Raw genomic sequence first — 24,344 nt, 5'->3', positions numbered from 1 at the left:
CCAGACGTGCTACATACAGCAGTCTCTCGAGGACCCTTCGCAGTTTGATCGCGGCCTTGACATCTTCACCCTGTCGTCCCTGACCACGATGCGGTGAGTCGGATACAGGCATTGATACATTACGCCCCACTTATCAACATCACAACCCAGCCTGGTCAATAGCACCTTCATGAACATCGATGCCGCTCAGTATGGCACTTTTGACGCGGCGAAGCTGGATGCTGCCCACGACCAAGTTATCACCCCGAACGGACCGACAGGCTCTCCCTTCCTGATCGCAAACACCCTCCTGGATTCGTCGGGCTCCACCGACACACTCCCCGACTCCTCGGCGACAGCTTCCGGAGCCTCATCGGGTGGGGCCACCAAGACCTCGTCGTCCGGTGTCAGCGCCTCAGCCACGAATTCGAGTACTTCATCCTCCTCTACATCTTCGGGGGCGCCTAACTCAGGAGTACGATTCAGTGTACCATTCTCATCGTCAGTATGTCTCTGTACGGGATGGCAAACATATCGCTGATATATCAGTAGCTTTATCTCAGGGTTGCTTTGTCTGTTGGCGTATCTGTTGTTCTTATAGTCTGCAGCTCGGGTTATTGCTGCATATACCCGGGTTTAGAAAAGCACGCCAGATTCGTTCCCAGGGTGTGTATTAGCAAAAGTTGTTATAGGATACTGAGTATATGTCCTGGGTATGTAGTCTCTTCGTTGGCCCTCCCTACTGCTCTGCCTTCACTTCCCCGCTCACCGTACTCTTGGCGTCAAAGCTGCCCCCAATACTCGGTCTCAGAGTTCTGTCCGAGTCCGCGTTACTGCTAATACTACCCCTCTCCTCTCCTATAGCAACAGGAACCGCCAACGTCTCAGCCGCAAGGGCAAGCGCAGCCACAGGCTTCTCCTCAAGAAGCATCTTCGGGCCGTCGTTGAAGACGCTCCCGAGCTCCTCGAGCGTCTTGTGCGCCGTCTCGGGGTACACGAAGTAGACGAAGATCCCGCAGAAGACGCAGAAGCCGACGAGGATGAAGTAGTACGCGCCGCCGATGGCCGCGAACAGCGGCGGCGTGGCGAACGCGATGATGAAGTTGCAGAGCCAGTTCGCCGTCGTCGAGAGCGCCATGCCCTTCGCGCGCGCACGGAGCGGGAAGATCTCCGCGCCGAGCAGCCACGGCCCCGGACCCCACCTGGTGCGTGGCGGCGTCAGAGAATACGCCGGTTTGGTATGGGGATGCAAGCACTTACGTGGCGCCGTAGAAGAACAAGTACAGGCACACCGCTGTGATACCAATGGTAGTCAGCGTGGCAGGAGACAGTGCAGCGGACCAGACGCACCTGCGAAGACGCCGTTGGCCCCCGGCATACGCGCGTCACCCCGTGGCATGGTATCCACGTACAGCTGCAGCCCGCCCACAACCGCGAGCGCGCCCGCGAGCGCCGCAGCACCCACCAACAGGAACGGCCTACGGCCGACGCGATCAATCCACAGCGCCGTCGGGATTGTGCCCGTGCAATATATCAGTGACGCGCCCGCAGCGTATAGGAGTGCTCGCTGCGTATCGAATCCCGCACGGGTCAAGTTCTCGGGCAAGAAGTAGAGGATCGCGTTGATGCCGTTGAACTGCGCGAAGATCTGGCAGGTGAGCCCAATGACGCTGCGTCGCCGGTACTGTGTGAACAACTCGCGCCAGGACGAGCTCCCGAGCGCGCGTTCGCGCGCGACGGCGTCGACGATCTCGCGGTGCGTCGCGAGCACCGTGGGATCGTCGATGTTCCCCGCCGCGTGCAGGTCCGCGAGCACCCGGAGGCCCTCGGCGGGCATGCCGCTGTTGATGAGGAAGCGCGGCGTCTCGGGGAGCACGAAGGACCAGGCGATGAGGATGGCGGCCATGGCGGCCTGCACGATGTACGGGCCCTTCCAGGAGATCTCGGAGGGGAGCGTGAAGAAGAAGGCGTAGCCGACCCAGGCGGAGAGCGCGTACCCGGCGTTGAGGCAGATGTACTCGATCGAGATGAAGAGCCCGCGCGCGTGGCCGGGCGCGATCTCGCACTGGAGGATGGGCACGGTCATGGAGAGGATGCCGACGGCGACGCCCTGCAGGGAGCGGCCGACGATGAGGCTCGCGAGGTCGGGCGAGAGGATCTGGATGATGGAGGCGACGAGGTAGATGAGCGCGCCGAGGCGCACGGATACGCGTCGCCCGAGGATGTCACAGACGTACGCCGCGAAGAAGGCGGAGAAGAAGGCTGTGATGTTCAGGCAGGACACGGTGATTGCTGTAGTGGATGTGAGTCTTCTCGAAGGCTGCAGATGGACTAAGGCTTACATTGCACATAGGGATCCACGCCGGTGGTACCATTCTGAATCTGCTCTAGGGTAACGTCTTTACCGAAGAATCTGCGTATGAAGTTCGGCTGGACCTGCAGCGCGGCGATGAGACCTTGGCTGTAGCCGAACATGGCGTCGCCCAGGGAGGGCAATGCGGATGAAGATATGAGCAGCGGTCGCCCGACCATCCACCGCGGATAGCGGGGCGTGAAGGACGTCGGCCTGAACTGGTCTACGAAGGCTCCCATGGCTCCACAAGGGATGGCTGGTGTGCGGGGTTATGGATAACGCGACTAACATGGCAGACCCGTGTTTTTAGGGAGCAAGAGGCTGGGTGCGGCTGACATACGTCGTTCTTTGTGCAGTTACTCCGAACCCGCCTCCATGTAACAGAGGGCCTAGGCGAAATGACAATATTGCTGAACAGGCTTGCGGCTGACACGAACAGTATTGTTGGAGACTGTATTAACACAGGGTAGGTATCGGTGTAGCACGTATTCGTACATTTCTTACAACTCGCACTCTAAGCTACAAGGTATCTCTGATCGTACAACAGGGTAGTAAAAATGCCCGGGATCGACGTCCCCATAATATCACACGGTAGAAAACGACAGGCTAGAGCGCGGAACAGGTTATTGCGACAACGCGTGTGTTGCGTCCGCAAGTCCGTTTAGCAGCGCCTGAGCTTTGTCGGACCTGGGCGTCACCGTGAATCCGAAAGGAGCAGGATGGCTTCGGGTGGAATGTCAGCGACAGTGTTTTAATGGTGACTTAGAAAAGCTGTACCTTATGATAGAGCCTTGCCCTTCCATGAGCGGCTCGACGACTTTGCCGTTCTCGGTCGCCTTCGATATGTCATACACCGCGAGCACCATAGAGAACAGAGCAAACATGGACTCCTCGGCAAAGACGATTCCCGGGCATCTCCTAAACGCTCACTGTCAGAATCGGCCAAAGTGGAACGCCGCGCGCGACCTACCGCCTGCCGAAACCGAAGCAAAAGTCCCGCGGATCGCGCTCGGCCTCTTTGCTCTCCGTAGGCACAAATCGGTCCGGGTTGAACGTCATCGGATCCGCATAAGTTTGCGGGTCGTGCAGAAAATTCCTAGATATGGCAGCATGAACAAGGTGCCCCCGAACTATGACAAATGGACGTACCATATATTCGCAACGACGAGGGTGCCCTTCGGCAGGAAGTAACCCTCGAGAAAGTCGTCCTCACTGAGCTTGTGAGGGAACCCTAGATGAACATTTGCATCAGATCTCGCCACACTGAGCCGCAAACCGGTTCGGACTCACCCATGGGCGCCACGGGGATCCACCGGAGAACCTCGAGCATTAACGCGTTCAGGTAAGGAAGCGCGTCTCTGTCCTTGAGCGTCGGCAGTCGACCGTTGCCGATCAACGCGTCAATCTCTGCCTGTGCTTTCCGCTGCGCCTCGGGGAAACACGACATGGCGAGGAAGAAGGAGGTCATGGCAGCGACAGTCTGCGGCTCAACGTCAGTCACGAGAGAATCAAGCCCAATGCACGCCTTGCACACTCACGGTGTCTGCGCCACCTGCACGGAGCGCGCTCAGTATGTGTAAAGACACTCATTAAGAGGATGGCGTACCAGCATACAGGGAAGCCGACGCCATCTTGATTAGCTCCTCCTTCTCAGGGCCGTCAGAGCCCTCCAACAGCGCGGAGGCGACGCTGGGAAGAGCTGTCCCGGCATTCTAACGTGGAGATCTGTCAGCACTGTATTGTCCGGCTATGTGCGCCGCCTGCGCGCACCATTTGTGCCTTCACCCAGTTGAACGGGATGTCGGCCATTCGGTCAAAGTTCTTGCTCTGCTCCGCCACTTTCCTCCTCCACTGAGCGCCAGGAACCCATGAAGGAATGTGGCACACTGGTCCAACGCTATCAGCATTCATGCTACAGACACATCGCCGTCTGTCGACTCACGAAAGGGGAATATGTCGGCCAGGTAGGTCCCTGGTGCAGAGGCTTCGGTGAAGTCCGCCATAGCCTTGTCGACGATCTGGATGAGGTGGTCGTCATCGCCTCGGACCTTGTATCCATACGTGATCGCGACCATGCTGGATCCCGCCAACCTGCCGAACGCGGTCAGATTACATCCGCTGGGGGCGAACGATGTCCCGCACCTATGCAGATCGTGGACGAGCGAATCCGTCCGGGTCCGCAGCCCAAGGAGGAAGTGCTGCGTCTCCCCCTCGACCAGGGCGTGGAAGCGCTCGAAGCGCTGCCGGCTCGCGAGGACCTGTGCGAACATCTTGCGCATCTCCCGCAGGCGGTCGCCGTATGGAGCGAGCACCATGGCGCGCGACCAGCCTATCATGTCACCCGCGACCGGGAGTGAAGCTCGATCTGATGTGATTGCGCTCTTCTTCTCGAGGATGGCCATTGCATCTTTGGGCGAGTTGAGGATGACCATAGGCTGCCCGAGGATGGTGACGGACACGATGTCGCCTGCGGGTGGTGGTGCTTGTCAGTGGCGACGACTGTCAGATTGGGTTATGAACTTACCCCAACGTTGGCTCCAGTCTGAGAACGTGAGCCAGTGGTATGTGATCGGCATGTCGAGGAGGTTGCCGATGAGGGGCCATCCCTGGGGGCCAGGGGGCAGTGGCCCGAGACGCCGTTTTCGGGAACGGCGGTAGGCAAGTAAAATTGCGGCGAGAATAGCACAGAGGATGGACGTGAATGTAGACATGATTTGAGAAAGAAAAGGAAAGAAGGTGTGTACGCTCCAGGGGCCGTAGCAGAGAGACATATACTTGAGGGGGACCTGGAGAACACTCTACGATGAGCAGGGCTTTTATCCTCACGAACACGCTCCATACTGCTTGAGGACCAGTACCGAGCCGGACGGACGTCGAATGCAATCGGCGCGCTCCCCTCGGCACCTGAGTGCCACAGAATCACTCAGATTCTTGGATCTGCGCGCAATATATGGCAAGAGGCCGCCCGTACCCCTGACAGTTCAGGGAACGCGGCCATGCGACAACCACTCCATCGTACGGTAGAAAGAGGCTTGTGCTCCGCGGGACGCCTGCCATGCGGACCAAAGCATCATATTGGGGATAGTTCCCGGCCAGACGCCTCGATAGCTTGACTGTGCACTCTGACCACCGCCCACATGGAGGGAGTGCTACATGGTCAACCTACTGCCATACGGACCGAGGGGCTTTGGGCGGCTTCTTTCAGGCGCTGTAGCCGAAATGCGGGAGGTGTTTGGATACCGAACATTACCCCGAGTCCCTCGCACATCGTTTTAGGGCGAATGTCATCACAGTCCCTGCGCTCGAGCGGCCAGCTCGGGCATAGAGTATGAACACGCCCCGCGCACGGGGGCCGCTAGCGGGTTTCATACACGATGTCTCCCTCCATAGGTATCTAATAGAGTCACCGAACGATAAGAGGGCGGGGCGCTGGCTATTAGAACAAAATTCAGGTCCAAGCCGTCTAGTTATAACACTCACCTCCGCTGCAAAACGCGCAAAGCGGCGCTGGCGTAGCCGTATAACGCCGCACCCGCGTCAGCCGACGCCCGACAGACGGCAAGCTACCCCATTCCGCCATGCAATCGCTCTACATGGCCTTGATAGACACGAAGAATGGCGGCCACACTGACAGCAAAAGCTACCAGTGTGGTGGCCATCCTGCAAGAATGCAGGAAACAGATCCGAGGAGTGTTGGATCGAGTGGCGTCCCGGGCGCGATCCCAGGGTTCCCGAGCATCACCAGGGTGTTCCTTTCCCGCCGCTATGCACAATTCTAGACACGTTGCGCCAGCCGAAATGCAGAAAAGCCGTGTGGTGGGAGCGGAAACGGAAAGAAGGGGTCCATCCCGCGAAGCGCCGTGCACCCGAGGGCGTGGTGGCGGTACACGCGCCACACCACCTCCTCTACGGGCCCGAACGGCTCTCTGCACACACATTCGCGGGAGTAGCATTCCTCGCGTGGCACCGCAGCCCGTCGCTCGCCTCAGGCGTACCATCGCGGCTACCACGCCTAACCATCCTACGCTTAAATGGCTTCTTTCGGGGCGCCCGAGCCTCGCAAGTCACAAGTGAGCGTCCACGTCCCGAATTCGTAGAAAGACTGACCTAGCCGGTTTTTGCGCTCACAGGCCTCTCGTAAATTCAGTGGGTTTCCGAACTGTGGGTGCCCGGACTCCGCCGGGCTATTATCGCATTCATTTATACACAACAGGCCAGATGCGATGGTGGCTAGCTGCAGAGTGGTAAGGAACGACTGTCCGTGTGCGGATGCGAGTGGGTGGTGATCTATGCATGGGGACCATGGCGCGAGGGCCATGCCCTATAAAGTATGCGCCGAACGGGAACCAAGAAAAGCCCGATAGATGGAGAAACGAATATGGAGAGAGATCAGGATGGAGAGAGGGGGGAAAGGAGACAAGAACACGATTTTAGTTGTTCTTGTGCTCGATGAGCGAGTGCAGGAGCGCCTCAGCCTTTGCGGACCGGGGCTTGATCTCGCACTTGTACGGGGGCGGGTGGCTGGTGCGACGGACGGACGCGACGATGGTGAGCGCGCTGCGACGGAGTCGGGCGGGGAAAAAGGGACATACCTGACCGTGCCGGCGGTGTACTCGGTCGAGGGCTCGACGACCTCGCCGTTCTCGACCGGCTTCTCGATCTTGAATACCGCGAGCGACATCGCGACCGCCAAAAAGACGGACGAGTCCGCGAGCTGGAGGCCGGGGCAAATGCTGTGATAGGGAAGAGCCATCGGTTAGGCTCGCAGGCAGGCGCGCACGGGGGCACATCGAACACGTACCGACGTCCGAAGCCGAAGACCATGCCGCGGGGGTCGGTCTCAGGTTCCTTACCGGGCGCGGCAAGGAAGCGGTCGGGGTTGAAGGACATCGGGTCCGCGTAGGTCTCAGGGTCGTGCAGCATGCGCCTGTGATCGGGCGTTGGTGCGTGCGCGGGAGCGGAATCGGGCAGGTGGGGGTACGTACCAGACGTTCGCAATGACGATGCTGTCCTTGGGGATGAAGTAGCCGGCATGGAAGTCGTCCTCGATGACACGGTGGGGAATGGCTATCGAGTCCGGGGTCAGCACGTGTGCAGTGTTTGAACTTTTACGGAGAAATGCGTACCAAGGGGGGCGACGTTGTTCCAGCGGAGGACCTCGAGGAGGACGGCGTTCACGTAGGGCAGGTTCTCGCGGTCCTCGGTGGTAGGCAGACGGTCCGTTCCAATGACAGCTTCGATTTCAGCCTGTGCCTTCTTCTGCACCTCGGGGTTGAGGGTCATGGCGAGGTAGAACGTGTTGATCGCAGAGACCGTCTATTCTCCCGCGATCAGTGAGAGCCGAATACACGATTAAGCGGTACATACCGTGTCAGCACCGCCGGCGTAGAGCGATGAGGCAGCGTTCTTGACAAGCTCCTCACGCTCGGGGGTGATGTCGCCCTCGAGGTTAACCGACGTAAAGTTAGGGATGTCCGTGCCGTTAGCCTGCGAAGCGGTCAGACGGGCGCTCGGTCTGGTACAAACTTTGCGAACGTACCATGCGCTGCTTGACAAAGTCGTGGGGCTTGTCGCACATCTCGTCGAGGGTCCTGCGCCATGCCGCCGCAACCTTCCGGAAGCCGGCACCGGGAACCCAGGCGGGAATGTGAGCAACTGTTCAAATGTGAATCAGCCTCCGGTTACGTTTCAAAGTAAAGTTTATACGTACGAGCAGGGAAGATGTTGGCGAGGAAACCGGCCGGAGACGTGCAGATAGCGAACTGTTCCATAGCCTCGTCCACAGTGGCCACAAACGGATCGTTCTCAGCCTGAACCTCGTAGCCGTGGGACATCGTCAGGATAATCGCACCCGCTGACCTATCGGAAGTGACATCATCAGTCAGACATGTTCCCTGTGTGAAGCTGGCGAATGCGCTTACTTCCGGACGTGCTTAAGGAGTTCCGTGGGTTGCTGGTAGACCTCAACGACAAAGTCCCGGGTCTTCTCCTCGACGAGCGGAATGAAGCGTTCCATGTTCTTCTTGCTGCCGATCAACTGGAAGATGAGGCGGCGGTACTCGCGGAACTTGTTGCCATAAGGGAGCAGTGCGAGAGTGCGGTTCCACCCAACGAGCTCTCCTCCGACCGGGATGATGGGGCGCGAAGAATAGATAGAACTCTTCTTCTCGAGCATATCGAGCGCATGTTTCGCGGAGTTAAGGATGATGTACGGCTGGCCCAGGAAGGTCACCGAGACGATGTCGCCTGTCATGTGGGAACGGAAGGCGTCATGAATACACTGCGCATCAGAGCAAAGTAGCGCAGAAAAATCTCACCCCAGCGCTCGCCCCACTGGGCGAACGTCCGCCACTCGTGGCTCGCGGGCATGTCCAACATGTTGCCGATGAGCGGGAGGCCCTTGGGGCCCGGGGGGAGAGGACCCTGCCGCTTCTTGGCGAAGAGGCGGTTGAAAAGAATGACCGCCACCAAGACGGCGACGGCATCCAGGAGGGTCGGCGAGTATGCCATAGTATACAAGCGGAAGCAAGGGGAGGAAGTAAGGAGGGCGGGAGGGGGAGGTTGGAGCACTGTTCTCCTGGAGGAGCGTTAAATATCTGCGCTCAGGAACGCGCAGTGTTCACACCGGACCCGGCCCACACTGATCAGCTGGCGAAGCGGGGGGTTGGTTCTGGCCATGGCTGATAGCAGAACCCTCCTGAGCTTCTCTGCCTCGAAAGGGAATGCGTCTCCAGATCGCCTGAGGGGGGATCTATCATCCGCCAGACCATCAATGAAGCTGAGCCTTCGTGCTCACCTGCGCGCAGACGCCCGCCATCGAATTCGCGGAGGCACACCGTTGTAACACGCAACGTGGTGCGCCGCCCAGCTTCTTAGTGCGTCCGGGGTTGCGCCACCAATGGGCGCAGGTGCGGCACACGAGCTTCGCGGACCATTGCGCTGCGTCAGACCGCTTCAGACGGTGCTAGAGTGACAGACGAGGTCGGGAATGGCGGCTCGTCTAGCGTCGAATATGTCACCATGGATCTTCGAGGGCACGAAATCTGCAGGTCTAAAAGGTCCATCAGGAGGTCCCAGATTTCCAGAGATGTCGGTCTACGCCGAGTCGGGCACGGGCATGTCTCAGTGGTCGCCACCGTGATTCGGCGCGGGGGCATGCGTTAAGCCGCCGTCGGCCAGACCACAGGAGGAGTGCGAACGATGGTGCACGATACCTTGGCGGGGAGGAACGTGGACGGTGAGGGACGCTGCGGCCTCTCGGAGAGGCACGATTTCAGACGACCCTAGCCGCCATCACGATGAGATCTCTCGACCCCGGCTTTCGATCTCTGTCGATGCTGTGAAGACCGGACCCTTAGACTGGTTGGCGACGCGTCCTCCCGCGCGGGTTGAAAGCAAAGTACACAGGGTCGACGTTGTGAGGCGCGAGGCGCGAGCCTCGAGGCACCTGCCAGACTTGACCGCGCGCCTCAGTGACATTGCGGACGCTGGCTGCAATCTTTACGAACCGCACGGCGGGCCTTCGGGGAGCAGAAGGCGGCTTGAAACGATTCGACCGAGCGCGGAGATGCCGGTCTTTTTGCGAACCCGCGCTAGCTCTGATAGAAGCGGCAAGGCGAGGTGAGCAGCACGCACGACTGTCACGGCGGGGAACGACTCGGAAGGAAAATTCAAAATCACTCTCGGGAGTCGGGCGTCGCATCTCCGCGACTCGCACCCCAGCTCCCTGCAGGGTCGTCGGGGGCCCACGTATGGACAGATGGCGACCCTCCGCGTAATGGAGCTGACCGCGTCGGGCTGCGTAGCGAGCTCAGTGCAGTTCCTGGTGCCCTCTTCCCCCCTCGCGCGTACGAGCGAGGCACTCCCGATGCTCGTCCTGCGCGGGTTCCGAGGACGGTCGGCGCGTCCGCCCTTGCGCAGATCCCTCGTGGCGCCGCCTTCTCTCGTCGCCATCTGCCAATGGCGCGGCGCGTGATACGTATCGCGATCGTCGTGAGGGCGTTGTTTGAGCTTGTGTCATCGCGCACTGAATGCAAGGCCTAAACTATCAGGGTAAAAGCTTGTTTGAGACCAAGTATTTCGGGGGTGTCCTGAGGTCGTGGCCCGCAGCTGGTCAGTTCACACCCATAGATAGGCAAGCCTTAGCCTATCGTGGGCACAGCAGGTGTGTACGGGCGTATCGGTGCGGTGGGAGGACAGAGGGAAGCGGAGGGCGAGGTCGAGCTGCATATCGATGGTCGATGGGATGACTCCAGCCACAGTCATTTTGGCACTGACACAGCTGCTTATCGCGTCAAGCTGTAGCAGCTAGCTCGAACCTCTTGCGCACGCTACACACCTTGCTCCCTCTCGCCATCGCCCCCTGATCAAACGCACGCACCACCTCAAACATGTCTGGCAGAATTCAGCACAAGGTGGGAGCATACACACCCTCTCCATCTCGTGCACGCGATCTCACATGGCGTCATTTAGGCCGCTCTTGTTACCGGCGCCGGCTCGTGAGTACCTTTGCAGCAATAGCGCATCCATACCTGCCACGATGTCGAACTCAACCTTCGCGGCGCGCCATCCAGCGGGATCGGCCTCGAGTCCGCACTGCTCTTCGCGCAGGAGGGCGCGAACGTGCTGCTCGTGGACATCAACATCGAGGCCGCCGAGAAGGCGCTCGCGCTCGTCAAGCAGCGCTTCCCGAACGTCTCTGCGGCCGCGGTGAAGGCAGATGTGGGCAAGGAGGCGGACATCAAGGCCGCGGTCGACAAGGCGGTCGAGCTGTTCGGCCGTCTGGACATCATGGTGCGTCCTATCCCATCCGTCTTCCCCGGTACTGGTGCACCGGACGCTGATCAGGGGCCGCCGCCAGTTCAACAACGCAGGTACGTTACCGTAACCTGTGGTCTCTATTGAGAGGCGTGATAGCTGCCCCGCGTCGTATGGCCATGCTCACGCGCGCGCCGCCACAGGCATTATGCACCCCGCGGACGACACCGCGCTAAACACGGAGGAGCGCATCTGGGACCTCACGATGCAGATCAACGTCAAGGGCGTGTGGTGGGGCTGCAAGTACGCGATCCTCGCGATGCGCAACAACCCCACCGACGCCGCGCGCCGCCTGCACACCGGCGGCAGCATCATCAACACCGCGAGCTTCGTCGCGCTCATGGGCGCCGCGACGCCCCAGCTCGCCTGTACGTACACCTACCCCTTTACCCACACGCCCCCGGGCATTTTCTGACCCCGTCCGACGGCGCATTCAGATACGGCATCGAAGGTAGGCACTCACTCTGCCTTCTCCGGCCGCAGTCGCATCTGCAAGCGGATAGGGACACTGACTGTCCGCGAATGTATAGGGCGCCGTGCTCGCGATGACCCGCGAGCTGGCGATGGTCCACGCGCGCGAGGGCATCCGCCTCAACTCCATCTGCCCGTGCGTGCCCCGAGTTGCCTAGGCGTCGCGTACCGTATCGCTAACCGACTCCCCGAACCTCCGAACGACGGAACGGATTCGCGATTGCCCCGACGCGCAGCGGCCCGCTTAAGACCCGTACGTACCCCCTTCCCGCCCGCTCGATAAGGGGTCCCTGCTGACCGGCCGATGTCTTTGCTCACCCCGCTCGTTCGCGCGAATCCCGCTGTGATTCCTGTATGCAGCGCTCCTGATGGACTTCCTGAACACGCAGGAGAAGCGCGACCGCCGTATGGTGCACCTCCCCATGGGGCGTTTCGGCGAGGCGATCGAGGTCGCGAAGGGCGCGCTTTTCTGTACGCCCTTCACTTTGTTATTACCAAGCTGGGTTCCATGCTAATATTTCCCGGTCGTGTCCAGTGGCCAGCGACGACAGCAGCTACATGACGGTATGTTCTGGCGTCGAGCGTAGCATAACGAAATGCTGACCCCCATTGCCAGGGCACGGACTTCAAGGTCGACGGCGGCCTGACGTCGTGCTACGTGACCCCGATCGGGGAGCCGGTTCTCTCCCCTCCTTCGAGCCTCATCTGAGCGTCCGGATGAAAAACAGGGGTTGGCGAGGTCGTGCGTGCGCGAAAGGGATGCTTTAACAACATGTTGTACAAAATAAGTAAATTACAGACTAAGCACGAGCACAGCGGCGAATGCGTAGGGGTTTCGTGATGAAGTCCAGAATTCCAGAATCCAAACGGTGCGGGACGGGAAATTGAAAGCGTTCGTGTACACATCGAGGGTGCGCGTAGTGTTTGTGCCGAGCAGCGACACTTCCGGTAGTGGCAGAGTTTAAAGTTGCTTCTTCTTGGACTGAGCCTCTGACGTCTTGATGTCCGCGATCGTCTGCTTGACGCTCTGATGGATGTTCTCGCGCAGCTGGGGCTTGTAGCCGAGCTTGAAGAGGATCTCGAGGTGCACGAAGAACGGCGCGAGCACCAGAGCTATAGACGTGTTCGGGCGATGCATCAGCTACGCGTGTCTATCGCGCGGAGCGAACGCCCACTCACCCCCAAGCAGGTTATCGAGGAGCGCCGGCGAGCGGCCCTCCGCGAAGAAGTGCCCCGAGAACTGCGCGACCCAGGACGCGACGTGCAGAAGCAGCGCGTTCTTGAGGCCCTCGGGCTTGCGCGCGTACGCGGCGGCGTTGAGCCCGATGACGAGCCACTCGGGCGTGTAGATGAGCTGGGCGGGGTGCAGCGGATCAGAGGGCGGCAAGCGAGCAGTAGCAGTGTAGAAGACGCACGGCAGCGGTGGGCTCGAGGAGGTAGTAGTAGAGGCCGACGAAGACGACCCAGAGGCCGGACCAGTTGAGGTCGAACGCGAAGTAGTCGTTGAGGGTGAGGTGGAGTTGCGGGAAGAACTCGGGCCAGGGGGCATGCGAGCCGAGGATGAGAGCCGACCTTATGTGGATGGCTTTGAGCACCGGGTGAGGTGCTAGGTTTGGCGAACGTACCAGAGGATGGCAGGGACGAAGATCATATGAATTACGACGTTGATCGGATGGTCATGGTAGGCACCGTAGAACGTGAGCTGCAGGCAGGGAAGGGGTCCTAAATCTCCGAGTATAGAGGGGTTCAGGGTGTACGGACCTGGTGCTTGACGTCAACGAGGCTGGAGGCGGGCATGGCGCTGTGCAACGATCGGTGCTGGGCTACGCGCGACGGCTGGTGGTGGTTGGGGAAAGAAAAGCAAGCACAGCGCGATGTGCGCGTTCTGCAGAGACCCTCGTGAATCTGAGAGACCGTCGCGACTCTTCTCGGCTTCCGGCGTCCATCAGCAGAGCCGTGAGCGGTCCTGAGCGGGCAAGCCCCGGATTAGGGTTAGGGTCACTCCTCCACGTGCGGTGACACCACGTATCTCGCAGGAAGCGCCCGCACTCGCTACCTGGCACCGCACCTCCGCTCACTCCTACGCTCTACACTCGTTCAGCCACCGTACAATCATGGTCAAGTCCACACTCGTCGTCCGCACCACCGATGCTCTCCCACTCGCTGCCAGTGTCGACGACGAACAGGTCCGGTACGCGCCCTCGTCCTGCTCATCAACCGTGCTAACACCGAGCAGACAGAACAAGCTCTGTCCGAGCACAAGCAGCAGGCCAAGCTCATCTTCCGCAGGATAGGTGCAAACTCCGAACCACGATGCTCTATTGAGAGTGGTCAACATACCCTGCAGTGCGTGCGGCTTGCGCTCAAAATCCCACTCGTCGTGCTCATCTCCTGTGTCCTCGTCCTCCAGCTACCTCATAGCAGACAACGTTACCTACCTCGTCATCACCGACAAGTCATACCCCCGCAAGCTCGCCTTCTCATACCTCGACGAGATCTCGAAAGAGTTCCAAGTATCCTATGGCGCCAAGGTGGACACCGTCCGCAAACCCTACGCGTTCGTTGGCTTCGGTACGTACTCATTGCCCCACCTCTTGCTTGCCGCCCCGGCTTGACGACGGCCTCCGCAGACACCTTCATGTCCAAGACAACACGGCTATACCAGGACACCCGTACCGCAAGCGCGGCCGGCGCATCGCACATGGACCAGCTAAACGGCGAGCTGCAGGACGTCACCCGCATCATGACAAAGAACATGGAAGAGCTCTTGTGGAGAGGCGACTCGCTTGACCGTGAGTGCACACTCCGCGCGCACATCGTGTTCCGGCAAGCTCACATAGTACGTGATGGCGCCAGGGATGTCGCACTTGTCGACCTCTTTGCGGTCCGAGTCGGAGAAGTACCGCAAGGCCGCACGGAATATCAACTTCCAAGCGATGCTACGGCAGTATGCTCCCCTCGGCGGCGTGTTGTTTATTCTCATCATCCTCATCTGGTGGCGGTTCTCATGAGGCGGGGGTTCCACGGACTAGCTTCACTGTACTCTTCTTTATTTACGACTTTTAATGCCTTGTTCTCTTCGCCTCACTCTACTGAACTCTGCCTCGCCTCTGGAGAGGCTACAGAGTAATTACCGACGGGGCAGGCACCGGGGGTGCAGAGCGGTCGGGTATTAAGCACGACTTCGGCTAATCCGTCCTCCTGGATCTTGCCGTCCACCACGCTGCAGACACAATCGGGGCTTAAGCTCCCAAGTATATATACACAGATCATCGTACATCGCTGCGATAACCCCGTCCTTCGCCCGCTCACGCCTCTGCTCGAGTGCGGGCTGCACAATATCCACCGTTTGTCCCCGTGCAGCGCAAGAGCCCGCTCACCGATCTCAGCCAGCTGCTTCTTCGGATCGCCCGCCATCGACCCCGACCGCGCCCACCTCCTACCTCTTCCAGCCATGGCTTCTTACGGGCAGCCGTACGGGGCGACCTCGCCCCTCATGCAGCACGCTTCGCCCTCGCCGTTCCCGACGACGACCCCCCAGCAGGCCGCGAACATCCAGCCGGGCTCGATCACCTACACCACCACCGTCGGCAACGATGGCCAGGTCGTCTACCACCCATTCAAGTGCGTACACTTCCACATCTGCTCTCTTCGCGATCGTGTGCAGAGGGAACGTAACACTGACCGTGCTGTGCGGGGTGTAGAGCGGTCGCAGCAAGGTACGCTCAATGAACGACCGATCTGTGCACAGATATTAACGCAGATCTTGATCGCCAGCTACCAGACTCCCCAGGGCGTCGTGAACGGCATCCAGTGGATTCCCGCGGAGGCCACCTCGGTCGTGCCGTCCAATGCCACACCCGCCGGTGCAGTAAGTCCCTCCCCCGCGGAGGCCGTCTCCCTCGAGATCTGACGTTGCGCCATCGCGTGCAGGATCTCGCCGCCTCGTTCGGCCGCAACCCAGACGCCCGATCATACGGGTACGTCTGTCCCCCCGCGTCCCCGATCGCTCACTCACACCGGGCGGGAGCACAGAGCGCGCGACGACGACTACCGCCGCAAAAACGACCTCTCCCGCGGCTCCATCTACGACCGCGGCGACCGGCGCGACCGCGACCCCCGCGACCGCTACGACGACGAGCGCGACCGCGACGACGACTACTACCGCCGCCCAGTCGACCGCGAGCGCGAGCGCGACCGCGCCGAGCGCGAACGCGACCGTGCTGAACGCGAGAGGGACCGCCGCGGCAGCACGTACGGCGGCGCGCCAGTCGTCGGCGGGGCCTACGGGCAGTACGACAAGTACGACACCGCCACCGCGGAGCTCGAGCGGCGCATGCGCGACGTCGATCTCGACCGCCGCGAGCGCGAGCGCGACTACGAGCGCGATCGCGACCGCACCGCGCGCTCGCGCCGCAACTCCGTGTACGGCGGCGCGGACCGCCCGACGTCGACGTACCAGCCCGCCGCGGGGGGCGCCTACGGTGCCGCCCCATATGGGTCCTCCGCGCCGTACACTGCGGCGGCCGGGGGCGCGTACCCGACCTCTGCTGCGTACCACCCGCCCTCGCCGCGTCCTGGGGACATACTCCCGCGGGCGGCGTCCCCGTACCGCGTTGGGGGCGCCCTGCCGCGTCCTTCGTCTCCGTACCAGGTCCCGATCGCCCCACGGCCGGTGTCCCCGTACCAGTCTGGCGGTATTCCGCGGGCTGCGTCTCCCTTCCAGGCCGCGTCGATCCAGCGTGCGGCCTCTCCGTACGGCGGTGGCGGAATCCAACGTGCAGCCTCTCCCTACGGCTCTGGAGGCGGGATCCAGCGTGCGGCATCGCCCTACGGACCTGGGGGCGGGATCCAGCGCGCAGCATCGCCATACGGCAACGCGATGCGCCCAGGCGCATCTCCCTACGGCGGGGCAGCGCCGCTCCCCGGTGGCGGCAGCAGCGGCGTCTACCCCCCGGGGCACGTCCTCGAAGGCCAGCCGCTCCGCTCGCACTCGCGCGCCCCGAGCCCGAGCCCGTACGGCCAGCCCGGCGGGCCCGTCAACATCTACTCAAACCCGCAGACGTCGTCGATCTACGGCTCCGCCCAGCCCGGGGCGTACGGCGCATCGTCCGGGGCGTACGGCGCGTCGTCTGGCGCATACGGAGGGGGGTACGGAGGCGGGGGCGGAATCGCCGCGCACGCATCGCCGCGCATGGGGGGCGGGGCGGGCATGCCGATCCCGCCGCAGGAGCAGGCGGCGATGCTGACGGTGCCGGAGGGCTTTGCGCGCCCGCCGAACCGCGCGCAGCCGTACACGCACTTTGAGATCATGAAGATCCAGGATATGGATGACTTCCTGGACGTGATCCCGCGCATGCCTGCTGTGCTTGTCCCGCACGACGTGTATCACGAGGACTGGATCCGGCTCATGCAGGTGTGTACCCATTCCGCATTCTCTCTCTCATTTCACTGTAGCATATGTGGCTGACAAACTCTCCCTGCGCAGGACCTGGCCATGGCGTGGGCCGGCACGCTCCCCGTCCCGCAATACTCCGCCGACGGGCGCGCGCCGAAACGCTCGACGCTCGCGGCGGACGTGATCGACCTCTGGAACGCGTCCTTCTTCCGCGCGCGCGGCGTCGAGATGGTGCTGTACAAGGGCCGCGAGCGGCGCTCGGGGCGCATGGCGGGCACGGTCGACATGCAGCTGCCCGGGTTCGACGAGTACGACGTGTCGTCCCCGTCCGAGTCGTCCGACGGCGACGACTCCGCGGAGGAGCGCCTGCGCGACCGCGACCGCTACGGCGCCGCGGGCGCGTACGGCCGCCAGGCGGAGGCGGAGCTGCGCGAGGCGAGAAGGGCAAGGAGGGAGCGCAAGGCGGACCGCAAGAAGCGCAAGATGGAGAAGAAGGTGCGGAAGCGCGCGAAGGAGCTCGACAGGACGTATGCGGTGTTCCTGCATGCGGTCCAGCCTGAGGTTATGTAGGGCATGCATATTGGGGAGGGTCTGATCACATCTATGAGGGGGCGGGCAAGGAAAACAAGAAGTTGATTTCGACATATGTACTTATGATATAGACTCTGTCATGACTCGTGTATGGGATGGATAGCTGCTGTGTTATACCACATATTCCTGTTTCTCATCGCTGTCTCAATATATGTACGGCAACGTTGACCTGTTGAGGAGCTCACGCGGGCGCATTGGTCGAAGCAAAGATATGATGTACACCAGCGCATAAACATACAAGGGGCACATTATAAAGTACTACATATAGAAAAGGTCCGCAAGGGGCGAAACACACTCAGTAACGACCACCACGTCCCCGTCCCCGCCCACCACCGTTGTAACCGCCGCGTGCGTTACCATAAGAGCCACCTCCTCCATAGCCCCCGTTGCTTGCTGGAGCTTGGCCGTTCTGAGCACCGCCGTAACCACCGTAGCCCTGGCCGCCTCCGTTGTAGCCTCCGCCGCCCTGGCTGTAGCCACCCTGTCCACCGCCTTGGCTGTAACCAGCCTGACTGTAGCCGCCTTGACTTTGGCCGTTGTAGCCACCCCGGCCACCGCCGCCGTATCCGCCGCCTCCGCCACCGCCACCGCCTCCACCGTAGCCACCGTAAGAGTTGCCCTGCCCGCCGCCGTACCCGCCCCGGCCACGCGAAGGCGCGGCGGCGAAGTCGTTGTATTGACCTCTAGGTGCAGAGCTCGGCTGGGAGAACCCACCACGACCGCGTTGGTACGACTGGTACGATGAGGAGTATGACTGCTGGGTGTACGACTGCTGGTTGTTGTTGTAGGACTGGTTCTGAGAGCCTCCATTCTGCCAACCCCCGTTGGAACGATTTCCATAGTCGCCTCCGCCCTGACCGCCGCGGAAGCCACCACGGCCACCCCGGTCGTAGCCGCCGCCACCGCGTCCACGGCCGCTGGGGCCGCCGCGTCGTGCTGTCTCAAGATCGGACGAGTTGAGGATCGGCGCGGGTCGCCTCACCCCGGGGAGCAGTATTGAGCGATGCGGCGACAGCTGTTTGGGGAAGAGATAGAACGCGGACAGCGACCGGTCGTTCTTGATATCGGGGAGGTCTTGCGTCGGGAGCGGATTGAAGTATGTCGAATCAGGGATGCAATCTGGGTTGCGCAGCAAGAATCCACTGATGCCCTTGCTGACCTTCACATCGATCGGCATGGGCTGTAACATCCAATCAGCCAAAGCGACGACAAAACTAACGCTGTAAACTTACTTCATCCTTCTTCCGCTTGCCATACAAGGCCTCGAGGCTCGGGTACAACGCATTCGATTCGAAAGCAAAGAGCACGTCGTGGCCCATCGTGTTCCGCCGCTTCTCCTCCTCGGTCAAGTTGTCGTACCGGGTACCCATAGCTTCCAGCAGACGCTTCTCGTCAATGAAAGGGAGCAGAGCCACACCTTGCCAGGCCATCCGTTTGCCGTTCATGTCGATCTCGAAGGTAGAGGGATAGAAGTCAATGATTGGAGATGTCTCGTCCGTCATGAGATCATGGAACGTGGATGGAATATGCTGTCGACTGATTATTTCACAGGTCAGCTGCCGCAATTACGGTATGCATAGCGGAGAAGACGTACCTCGCGGCTGGGAAGACACCCATGAGCTGCTCGAACGGCTTGAACGGCTTCCCGAGGTTGAACTGGAGATCCATCTTATCGAGATCTTCAAAGTCGGCGGCGAATGGCGCGAAATGGTAGGGGTAGTACCATGTCCACGACGGCGTCTGTCAACGTGATGTTAGGATGCATCAAACTCGGCGATTTAGGCTACGTACGCCTTGGTAGTAGTATTGCAGCACCCATGCCATACCCTCGACGTATCTGCTTGTAACCCTGAGAAGTAACGTAAGAGACTGCACATGGAAAAAGCGGTGCCCAGAAGCTCACTCCTTCCTGAATGCTTTGTCGTCATATTCGACGCCGAACTTCTGGCGATAGTATCGCTCCCTGTACCCGGGCTCCCAGAGTCTGAAGTTCGACAGATTAACACCATATAATGTCACACAGGGAGACCACACGCACTTCACAATGTCCTCCTGCTCGACCGTGCCGTCAGGGTTGACTTTCAACTTCATGGACGTATTCGTAGGCGCGGGGTCGTCGTCATCATCTCCGATGTCAACGGTAGCATCTCCGTCGGCGTCAACATTGGCGTCCTCAGCTTCGACCTCATGAATGCTTCGCTTGCGACCGCGCGCGGTGGTACCGTCCATCACAACATCTTCAGCCTCGACAACAGGAGGTTCGGCCTCGCCGTTGGCTTTCGGAGCAGCGTCGTTCTCGACGTGCATCGGCTCAGACGGCGTGCTCGTCTCAACAGTGCCAGCAGAGGGCGTGGACGACATTCCACCCAATCCAGGGATTTCGAGCTCGTCGCCACTCGGGAAGGTCGCACTCGGAGCAGTCGCAGGTTCTACGGAGTTGTCCGTGGCAGGTGTAGCAGGTGTAGCGACAGTGGTAGAGAGTGAGTTTTTAGATGGCTTCACTGGAACAAGCGAAGCCATCTCGGCTTTGAGCATTTCTGCGGCACTCATGTTCGCTAGACGAATAGCATGTCGGTTCGCAACTATATCGCGGTTGGAACCGGCTAGAGCTCGAGCAGCCGCGGGAGCGTGTGCAGCGGTCTCGGACGTCTTCGGACCGCCCAGGCCAATGCTGTCCGCCTTCGCAGCAAAATCAGGCCGAGCAGGGAGGGATGATGGAGCAGTAGGGATGGCAGTGAGGTTCAAGGATGCAGAGGGGGCGATAGTTCCATTAGCAGTACCATCGCGAATCTCTTTCTCGAGTTTCCGACGTTTCGCAGATTGGTCCTGACGTTCCTCCGCTGCATGCATATTAGTATCATTAGCAATGATACGAGTGCTAGACACTCACATTCTCGCCGTCTTCTGAAGATCTCATCCTCGCGCTTCGCAAGTCCCTCAAGAATGATCTGTGCGCGCGTCAACTCCAACTGACCATGGTTCGTAATATAGCCGCCCATGCGGGGCAGCTCAGTACGCCATATCTTCAGCAGAGTGTCGATGGCACCTTCCCGAATCTCGAGAGACGGCAAATGAGGCAAGAAGTCGTTTCCGACGAAGAAGATCAGCAGCACCCAATCATCGATGGCCTGCTCGAAGCTGAACGGGAACGGAACCTGAGGAACATTCAGTTCGGCCTCGAGATACTCGCGCAATATGGCCACGTCGAGCCAAATGAACGGTTTCTTCTCGGCAGGAGGCTTCTTGATTTCTGCCTTTGTCCCGGTACATTGGGCGGCATAATGGCCTTCTTGCCCGCATATCCGGCATGCTGTGCGACTTCCCTCTTGGTGGAACACATCTTCACGCAACACACGGAAGTGTGGCTCGTGAGTCGCGAGTGAGAGCATGATAAGGTCGGCATCCTGATGCGAACGCGACGTTAGTCTACGGGAGGAATGAGGATAAGGTATGACTTACCAGGCCGTAGATTACATGCCGGGTGTTGGGGTCATGTCCAGGGTTGCTCCGCTGGCGCCGAATCCAATCCATGATCTTGTGTTCGCCCTCACCCGGGACGCTAGCGTCGGAAATGATGACTTGCATCTGCAACAGAGAAAGCGGATTAGCACAACTTTTCGGTAGCCAAATACTACACTGACATCTGCCCAGCCTGGGTCGGTGTTCATCTTCTGGACGACCCAATAACGCAAGGAGGCGGAAAGAATATCCATGAAAGGCGTGCCAGGGGTGATAGCATTGCTGTCCCACGGCTTCTTGCTCTTCTCATCTTCACTGAGGGTCTTACCCATGGCTGCATAGGTGGTGTCAGGTGGACATATCATAAAAACCCGCATACACACGTACCCTCCCACAGAATCACCGACTCCTTGTGCGCCTCTTCCTTCTCCTTGGCCTCTTGGGCCGTACGGAAACGGCGAGATCGTTGCTGGTTCATCTTGGCGCGCGGTGCGACGCCATCTGTGGCGCGTGAGTCACCGTCCTTGGAAGGCGAAGGGGGAACTCACCAATGGCCATGAAAAGCAGTTTCCGCGGGCGTACCATGTTGACGACCCGTTCCGTGTAGGTGAAAATCTCAATCATCATCTCCTCCTCGGTTTCAGGAGCGGGCTATACGCCAAACGTCAGTACTCCGTGCATCTTGATTCAAAATGTGCTTCTTACCTTGCCCTCCGGATGCGTACAAGGATGAACCTGTATATGTAATGTTAGAGGCGTCCATAACATGCATACGCACTGGAGCACATACGATACCGTTCATGTCCAAGTACAGGTTGTCAAACTCTTCTCCGTTGGGATTCGGGTCGGTCATAAGGACCGGAACGGTGACTTCATTGCCGTCTTCCCCGGGGACTTTCGTGGCTTCCGCCTCTACGACGGGAAGGACTGCAAGCATGTTGTGAATAAAAACCCCGACAGCCGAATAAACGCAGGACGCACTGATTTTGGGGTACTTTTTGCTGAGCCAGCGGAAGAGTGCCGGGACACCCTACAACGGATGTCAGCGGTTTCACCTTGCAAATATTGGTTGAGACGTACCATGGTTGCCTTCTACCACGTTCAGAAAGGAGCGAAGGAGAGAGAGATGCAAAAAACGATCTGCAGACGTCGTGGTTGTGTTGTAGAGCAGACTGTGCCCGCCGGCGTCGCACTCGGACACTTGACGCGGGGGCGCCACGGCTGATGTAAGCGGGTGCGAGTGAGCAGACGCCCGGTAGAAGCGGGCCGCCCGGTGATCCGTCCGGGCGCTTGTGGGACCTGACTCGATCCCAAATTATGTTGGCTCGCGTGCATAGACCGCTCCAAACAAGTTCCGCGCTCTTTACACCTCTTCCTCCTCCTTTCAGAGACACAACAAAAGCCATGGCGCCAGCCGCAACACTCGATGTGCATCCTCCGAACGGACCCCCAACTGCAGAGCCCTCCGCGGGTCAACCGAAGTCTCAGAAGACTATGTGAGTCCTCTGGCTAATGATCCGATCGGTGCAGTGGCTAATCAGGCCTGACTCGCAGGACCAAGGCCGAGCGACGTGAATTACAGGAGAAACAACGCGCAGCCAAAGCTGCCAAAACCGCAGTGAACGGAGTCAACGGCAAGACGCCTGGAAAGCCCAAGGACCAGGCTGCACCCACGGGAGGAGCGGCGAAACGCGCCCCAGAGGCTCAACTCAAACCCACTGCACCTGCTGCCGTACGAGCTGCTGAAAAGGCGAAAGCTGGTCAAGCTTCTACTATGACAGATCCAATGGGCAAGAACCAGGCCCGTGGCCTCCTCATCTTCTCGCATTTCGGCCTTCCGAAGCCCGTGAACGCCGCGAAAGGAGACATCCATCCCGCCATAGCCCGGCTCGCTTTACAATTCTCTACCTTCAAGATCACTGGAGCGAATGCGCGCTGCATAGCTACCTTGACCGCGTTCAAGACGGTATGTGCAATCACTGAAACAACTTCAATCTTGCTTAGCCACTGCCCTCAGATCATCCAAGACTACGTTACGCCACCCAACCACACACTCTCCCGCCATCTCATGACGTATCTTTCACCCCAAATCAACCACTTGGTCGCTGCACGGCCTATGTCGGTCACCATGGGTAATGCTATCCGTCAGCTCAAGCTAGACATTAGCGGAACGGACTTCGATCTCCCTGAGCAAGACGTAAGTGCTATTATTACGGATGGCCAGGAGTCCACGCCATTCACACCGTTCGCATCTAGGCCAAGGACGCGCTCTGCAGGCAAATCGATACGTATATCCACGAGCGGATTATTATTGCAGACCAGGTCATCCAAGAGACGGCGGGCAACAAGATCAAGGACGGAGACGTAATCCTCACATATGCTCGGTGCGCCGCACACGTTCCAGGCTTGAAATAGACGACTCATGTTTAGCACAGGTCATCTGTCGTGGAGAAGGTGTTGCTCGAGGCGCATGCGTCCGGCCGCAAATTCTCCGCCATTGTCGTTGACTCAAGACCGATGCTTGAGGGTCAGTCAGTCTCCAAAATTATAGACTACACGACTGACGGACGTGTGTCAGGCAAGCGGCTTGTAGCCATCCTCTCTGAAGCAGGCATTCAGTGCACCTATCTCCTACTTCCTGCTCTTGGCTCTGTCATGAGCGAGGTGTCTACCGTCTTCATTGGCGCTCATTCCATCCACTCCAACGGCGCGGTATACTCGCGCGCTGGTACGGCACTCGTCGCGATGATGGCGAAGCGGCACTCCGTTCCCGTTGTCGTGTGTTGCGAGACGTACAAGTTTTCGGAAACCATCCAGTTGGACAGTTTCACGAAGAACGAGCTCGGTGAGTAGCGCCTGGCCCGCGGCTCTTCGCTCTCGCTCATACCCGAACCTTCCAGCCCCACTCGGAGATCTCTTCTCGTCCTTCCCCAACAACAAGCCCCGAGAGTCCCTGACGCTCGAGAACCAGCCGAACCTCGAGATCCTGAACCCTCTCTATGACCTCACACCACCGACGTGCGTAACTGCTGTCGTCACCGAGGTCGGCGTCATTCCCCCGAATTCGATCAGCTCGATACCCGTCGCTCTCGGCCGGTTACTGTGAACGCTACTTGGCCTCCGGAATCCTTGCTCGTCGTGTTGCTTTCGTATTCGCCTCCTCGTCAGTCGACCTCGTATGCATCTCGCTCACATTACATCGCATCTGCATCTGTGTTCCGCACATCCTTCCCGGTGAATTATTCCATACGACTTACCCCATGCTCCCCCGCCTTT

General features: G+C 59.7%; 8 protein-coding genes across 8 annotated transcripts; 4 read left to right on the top strand and 4 right to left on the bottom strand.

Moving 5' to 3' along the window:
• Window positions 1-186: 186 nt before the first annotated feature.
• TRAVEDRAFT_35327 (uncharacterized protein) lies at window positions 187-2,571 on the bottom strand (the record flags this gene model as incomplete). The annotated part of the gene is made up of 5 exons (XM_008036735.1): window positions 187-492; window positions 890-1,181; window positions 1,240-1,273; window positions 1,330-2,271; window positions 2,322-2,571. The coding sequence occupies 5 exons, from the start codon at window positions 2,569-2,571 to the stop codon at window positions 187-189; spliced, it is 1,824 nt and encodes a 607-aa protein (XP_008034926.1).
• A 384-nt stretch (window positions 2,572-2,955) lies between these two features.
• On the bottom strand, window positions 2,956-5,081 carry TRAVEDRAFT_70140 (cytochrome P450; the record flags this gene model as incomplete). The annotated part of the gene is made up of 11 exons (XM_008037500.1): window positions 4,857-5,081; window positions 4,475-4,799; window positions 4,275-4,423; window positions 4,103-4,218; window positions 3,939-4,044; window positions 3,871-3,884; window positions 3,623-3,812; window positions 3,482-3,563; window positions 3,303-3,428; window positions 3,110-3,250; window positions 2,956-3,055 (listed from the first exon to the last, which is right to left on the bottom strand). Exons 1-11 carry the CDS (start codon window positions 5,041-5,043, stop codon window positions 2,956-2,958), a joined length of 1,536 nt encoding a protein of 511 aa, XP_008035691.1. The 5' UTR covers window positions 5,044-5,081.
• A 1,405-nt stretch (window positions 5,082-6,486) lies between these two features.
• On the bottom strand, window positions 6,487-8,881 carry TRAVEDRAFT_144091 (cytochrome P450). Its single transcript, XM_008037499.1, has 10 exons — window positions 8,650-8,881; window positions 8,254-8,578; window positions 8,043-8,191; window positions 7,872-7,987; window positions 7,700-7,819; window positions 7,459-7,648; window positions 7,318-7,399; window positions 7,134-7,259; window positions 6,925-7,065; window positions 6,487-6,853 (listed from the first exon to the last, which is right to left on the bottom strand). The coding sequence occupies exons 1-10, from the start codon at window positions 8,840-8,842 to the stop codon at window positions 6,763-6,765; spliced, it is 1,533 nt and encodes a 510-aa protein (XP_008035690.1). The 5' UTR covers window positions 8,843-8,881; the 3' UTR covers window positions 6,487-6,762.
• Window positions 8,882-10,722: 1,841 nt separating this feature from the next.
• On the top strand, window positions 10,723-12,329 carry TRAVEDRAFT_117470 (short-chain dehydrogenase; the record flags this gene model as incomplete). Its single annotated transcript, XM_008037498.1, has 11 exons — window positions 10,723-10,746; window positions 10,805-10,830; window positions 10,906-11,125; window positions 11,193-11,205; window positions 11,293-11,517; window positions 11,587-11,600; window positions 11,680-11,756; window positions 11,857-11,873; window positions 11,981-12,091; window positions 12,156-12,184; window positions 12,237-12,329. 11 exons carry the CDS (start codon window positions 10,723-10,725, stop codon window positions 12,327-12,329), a joined length of 849 nt encoding a protein of 282 aa, XP_008035689.1.
• Window positions 12,330-12,581: 252 nt separating this feature from the next.
• TRAVEDRAFT_44713 (DUF962-domain-containing protein) lies at window positions 12,582-13,417 on the bottom strand (the record flags this gene model as incomplete). Its single annotated transcript, XM_008036868.1, has 5 exons — window positions 12,582-12,733; window positions 12,800-12,974; window positions 13,036-13,192; window positions 13,246-13,322; window positions 13,382-13,417. The coding sequence occupies 5 exons, from the start codon at window positions 13,415-13,417 to the stop codon at window positions 12,582-12,584; spliced, it is 597 nt and encodes a 198-aa protein (XP_008035059.1).
• A 270-nt stretch (window positions 13,418-13,687) lies between these two features.
• TRAVEDRAFT_57065 (protein transporter SEC22) lies at window positions 13,688-14,748 on the top strand. Its single transcript, XM_008037003.1, has 5 exons — window positions 13,688-13,806; window positions 13,857-13,966; window positions 14,031-14,191; window positions 14,251-14,412; window positions 14,477-14,748. The coding sequence occupies exons 1-5, from the start codon at window positions 13,735-13,737 to the stop codon at window positions 14,629-14,631; spliced, it is 660 nt and encodes a 219-aa protein (XP_008035194.1). The 5' UTR covers window positions 13,688-13,734; the 3' UTR covers window positions 14,632-14,748.
• A 178-nt stretch (window positions 14,749-14,926) lies between these two features.
• On the top strand, window positions 14,927-17,787 carry TRAVEDRAFT_70135 (uncharacterized protein). The gene is made up of 6 exons (XM_008037497.1): window positions 14,927-15,244; window positions 15,325-15,339; window positions 15,398-15,491; window positions 15,554-15,600; window positions 15,656-17,036; window positions 17,109-17,787. Exons 1-6 carry the CDS (start codon window positions 15,075-15,077, stop codon window positions 17,586-17,588), a joined length of 2,187 nt encoding a protein of 728 aa, XP_008035688.1. The 5' UTR covers window positions 14,927-15,074; the 3' UTR covers window positions 17,589-17,787.
• Window positions 17,788-22,440: 4,653 nt separating this feature from the next.
• TRAVEDRAFT_27335 (eukaryotic translation initiation factor 2B delta subunit) lies at window positions 22,441-24,339 on the top strand. The gene is made up of 7 exons (XM_008036650.1): window positions 22,441-22,564; window positions 22,623-23,034; window positions 23,086-23,265; window positions 23,325-23,452; window positions 23,504-23,595; window positions 23,647-23,913; window positions 23,969-24,339. Exons 1-7 carry the CDS (start codon window positions 22,473-22,475, stop codon window positions 24,172-24,174), a joined length of 1,377 nt encoding a protein of 458 aa, XP_008034841.1. The 5' UTR covers window positions 22,441-22,472; the 3' UTR covers window positions 24,175-24,339.
• Window positions 24,340-24,344: the final 5 nt, after the last annotated feature.

This window comes from Trametes versicolor (assembly GCF_000271585.1).
Source record: "Trametes versicolor FP-101664 SS1 unplaced genomic scaffold TRAVEscaffold_3, whole genome shotgun sequence".
Classification (NCBI taxonomy): Eukaryota; Fungi; Basidiomycota; class Agaricomycetes; order Polyporales; family Polyporaceae; genus Trametes; species Trametes versicolor.
Note: the sequence above shows the minus strand (reverse complement) of the source record. Positions and strands in the feature narration are given on the sequence as shown.

Excerpts from the sequence above, each read along its gene's own strand:
- TRAVEDRAFT_57065 (XM_008037003.1), top strand. The coding sequence starts at position 13,735 with ATGGTCAAGTCCACACTCGTCGTCCGCACCACCGATGCTCTCCCACTC. Across the intron at positions 13,807-13,856 it reads CCAGTGTCGACGACGAACAG|ACAGAACAAGCTCTGTCCGA; the intron begins GTCCGGTACGCG and ends AACACCGAGCAG. Across the intron at positions 13,967-14,030 it reads AGTGGTCAACATACCCTGCA|CTACCTCATAGCAGACAACG; the intron begins GTGCGTGCGGCT and ends CTCGTCCTCCAG.
- TRAVEDRAFT_27335 (XM_008036650.1), top strand. The coding sequence starts at position 22,473 with ATGGCGCCAGCCGCAACACTCGATGTGCATCCTCCGAACGGACCCCCA. Across the intron at positions 23,453-23,503 it reads GTAATCCTCACATATGCTCG|GTCATCTGTCGTGGAGAAGG; the intron begins GTGCGCCGCACA and ends TGTTTAGCACAG. Across the intron at positions 23,596-23,646 it reads CTCAAGACCGATGCTTGAGG|GCAAGCGGCTTGTAGCCATC; the intron begins GTCAGTCAGTCT and ends GACGTGTGTCAG.
- TRAVEDRAFT_144091 (XM_008037499.1), bottom strand. The coding sequence starts at position 8,842 with ATGGCATACTCGCCGACCCTCCTGGATGCCGTCGCCGTCTTGGTGGCG. Across the intron at positions 7,988-8,042 it reads CGCCAACATCTTCCCTGCTC|TTGCTCACATTCCCGCCTGG; the intron begins GTACGTATAAAC and ends ACATTTGAACAG. Across the intron at positions 7,066-7,133 it reads GTCTTCGGCTTCGGACGTCG|CATTTGCCCCGGCCTCCAGC; the intron begins GTACGTGTTCGA and ends TCCCTATCACAG.
- TRAVEDRAFT_70135 (XM_008037497.1), top strand. The coding sequence starts at position 15,075 with ATGGCTTCTTACGGGCAGCCGTACGGGGCGACCTCGCCCCTCATGCAG. Across the intron at positions 15,492-15,553 it reads ATGCCACACCCGCCGGTGCA|GATCTCGCCGCCTCGTTCGG; the intron begins GTAAGTCCCTCC and ends CATCGCGTGCAG. Across the intron at positions 17,037-17,108 it reads ACTGGATCCGGCTCATGCAG|GACCTGGCCATGGCGTGGGC; the intron begins GTGTGTACCCAT and ends CTCCCTGCGCAG.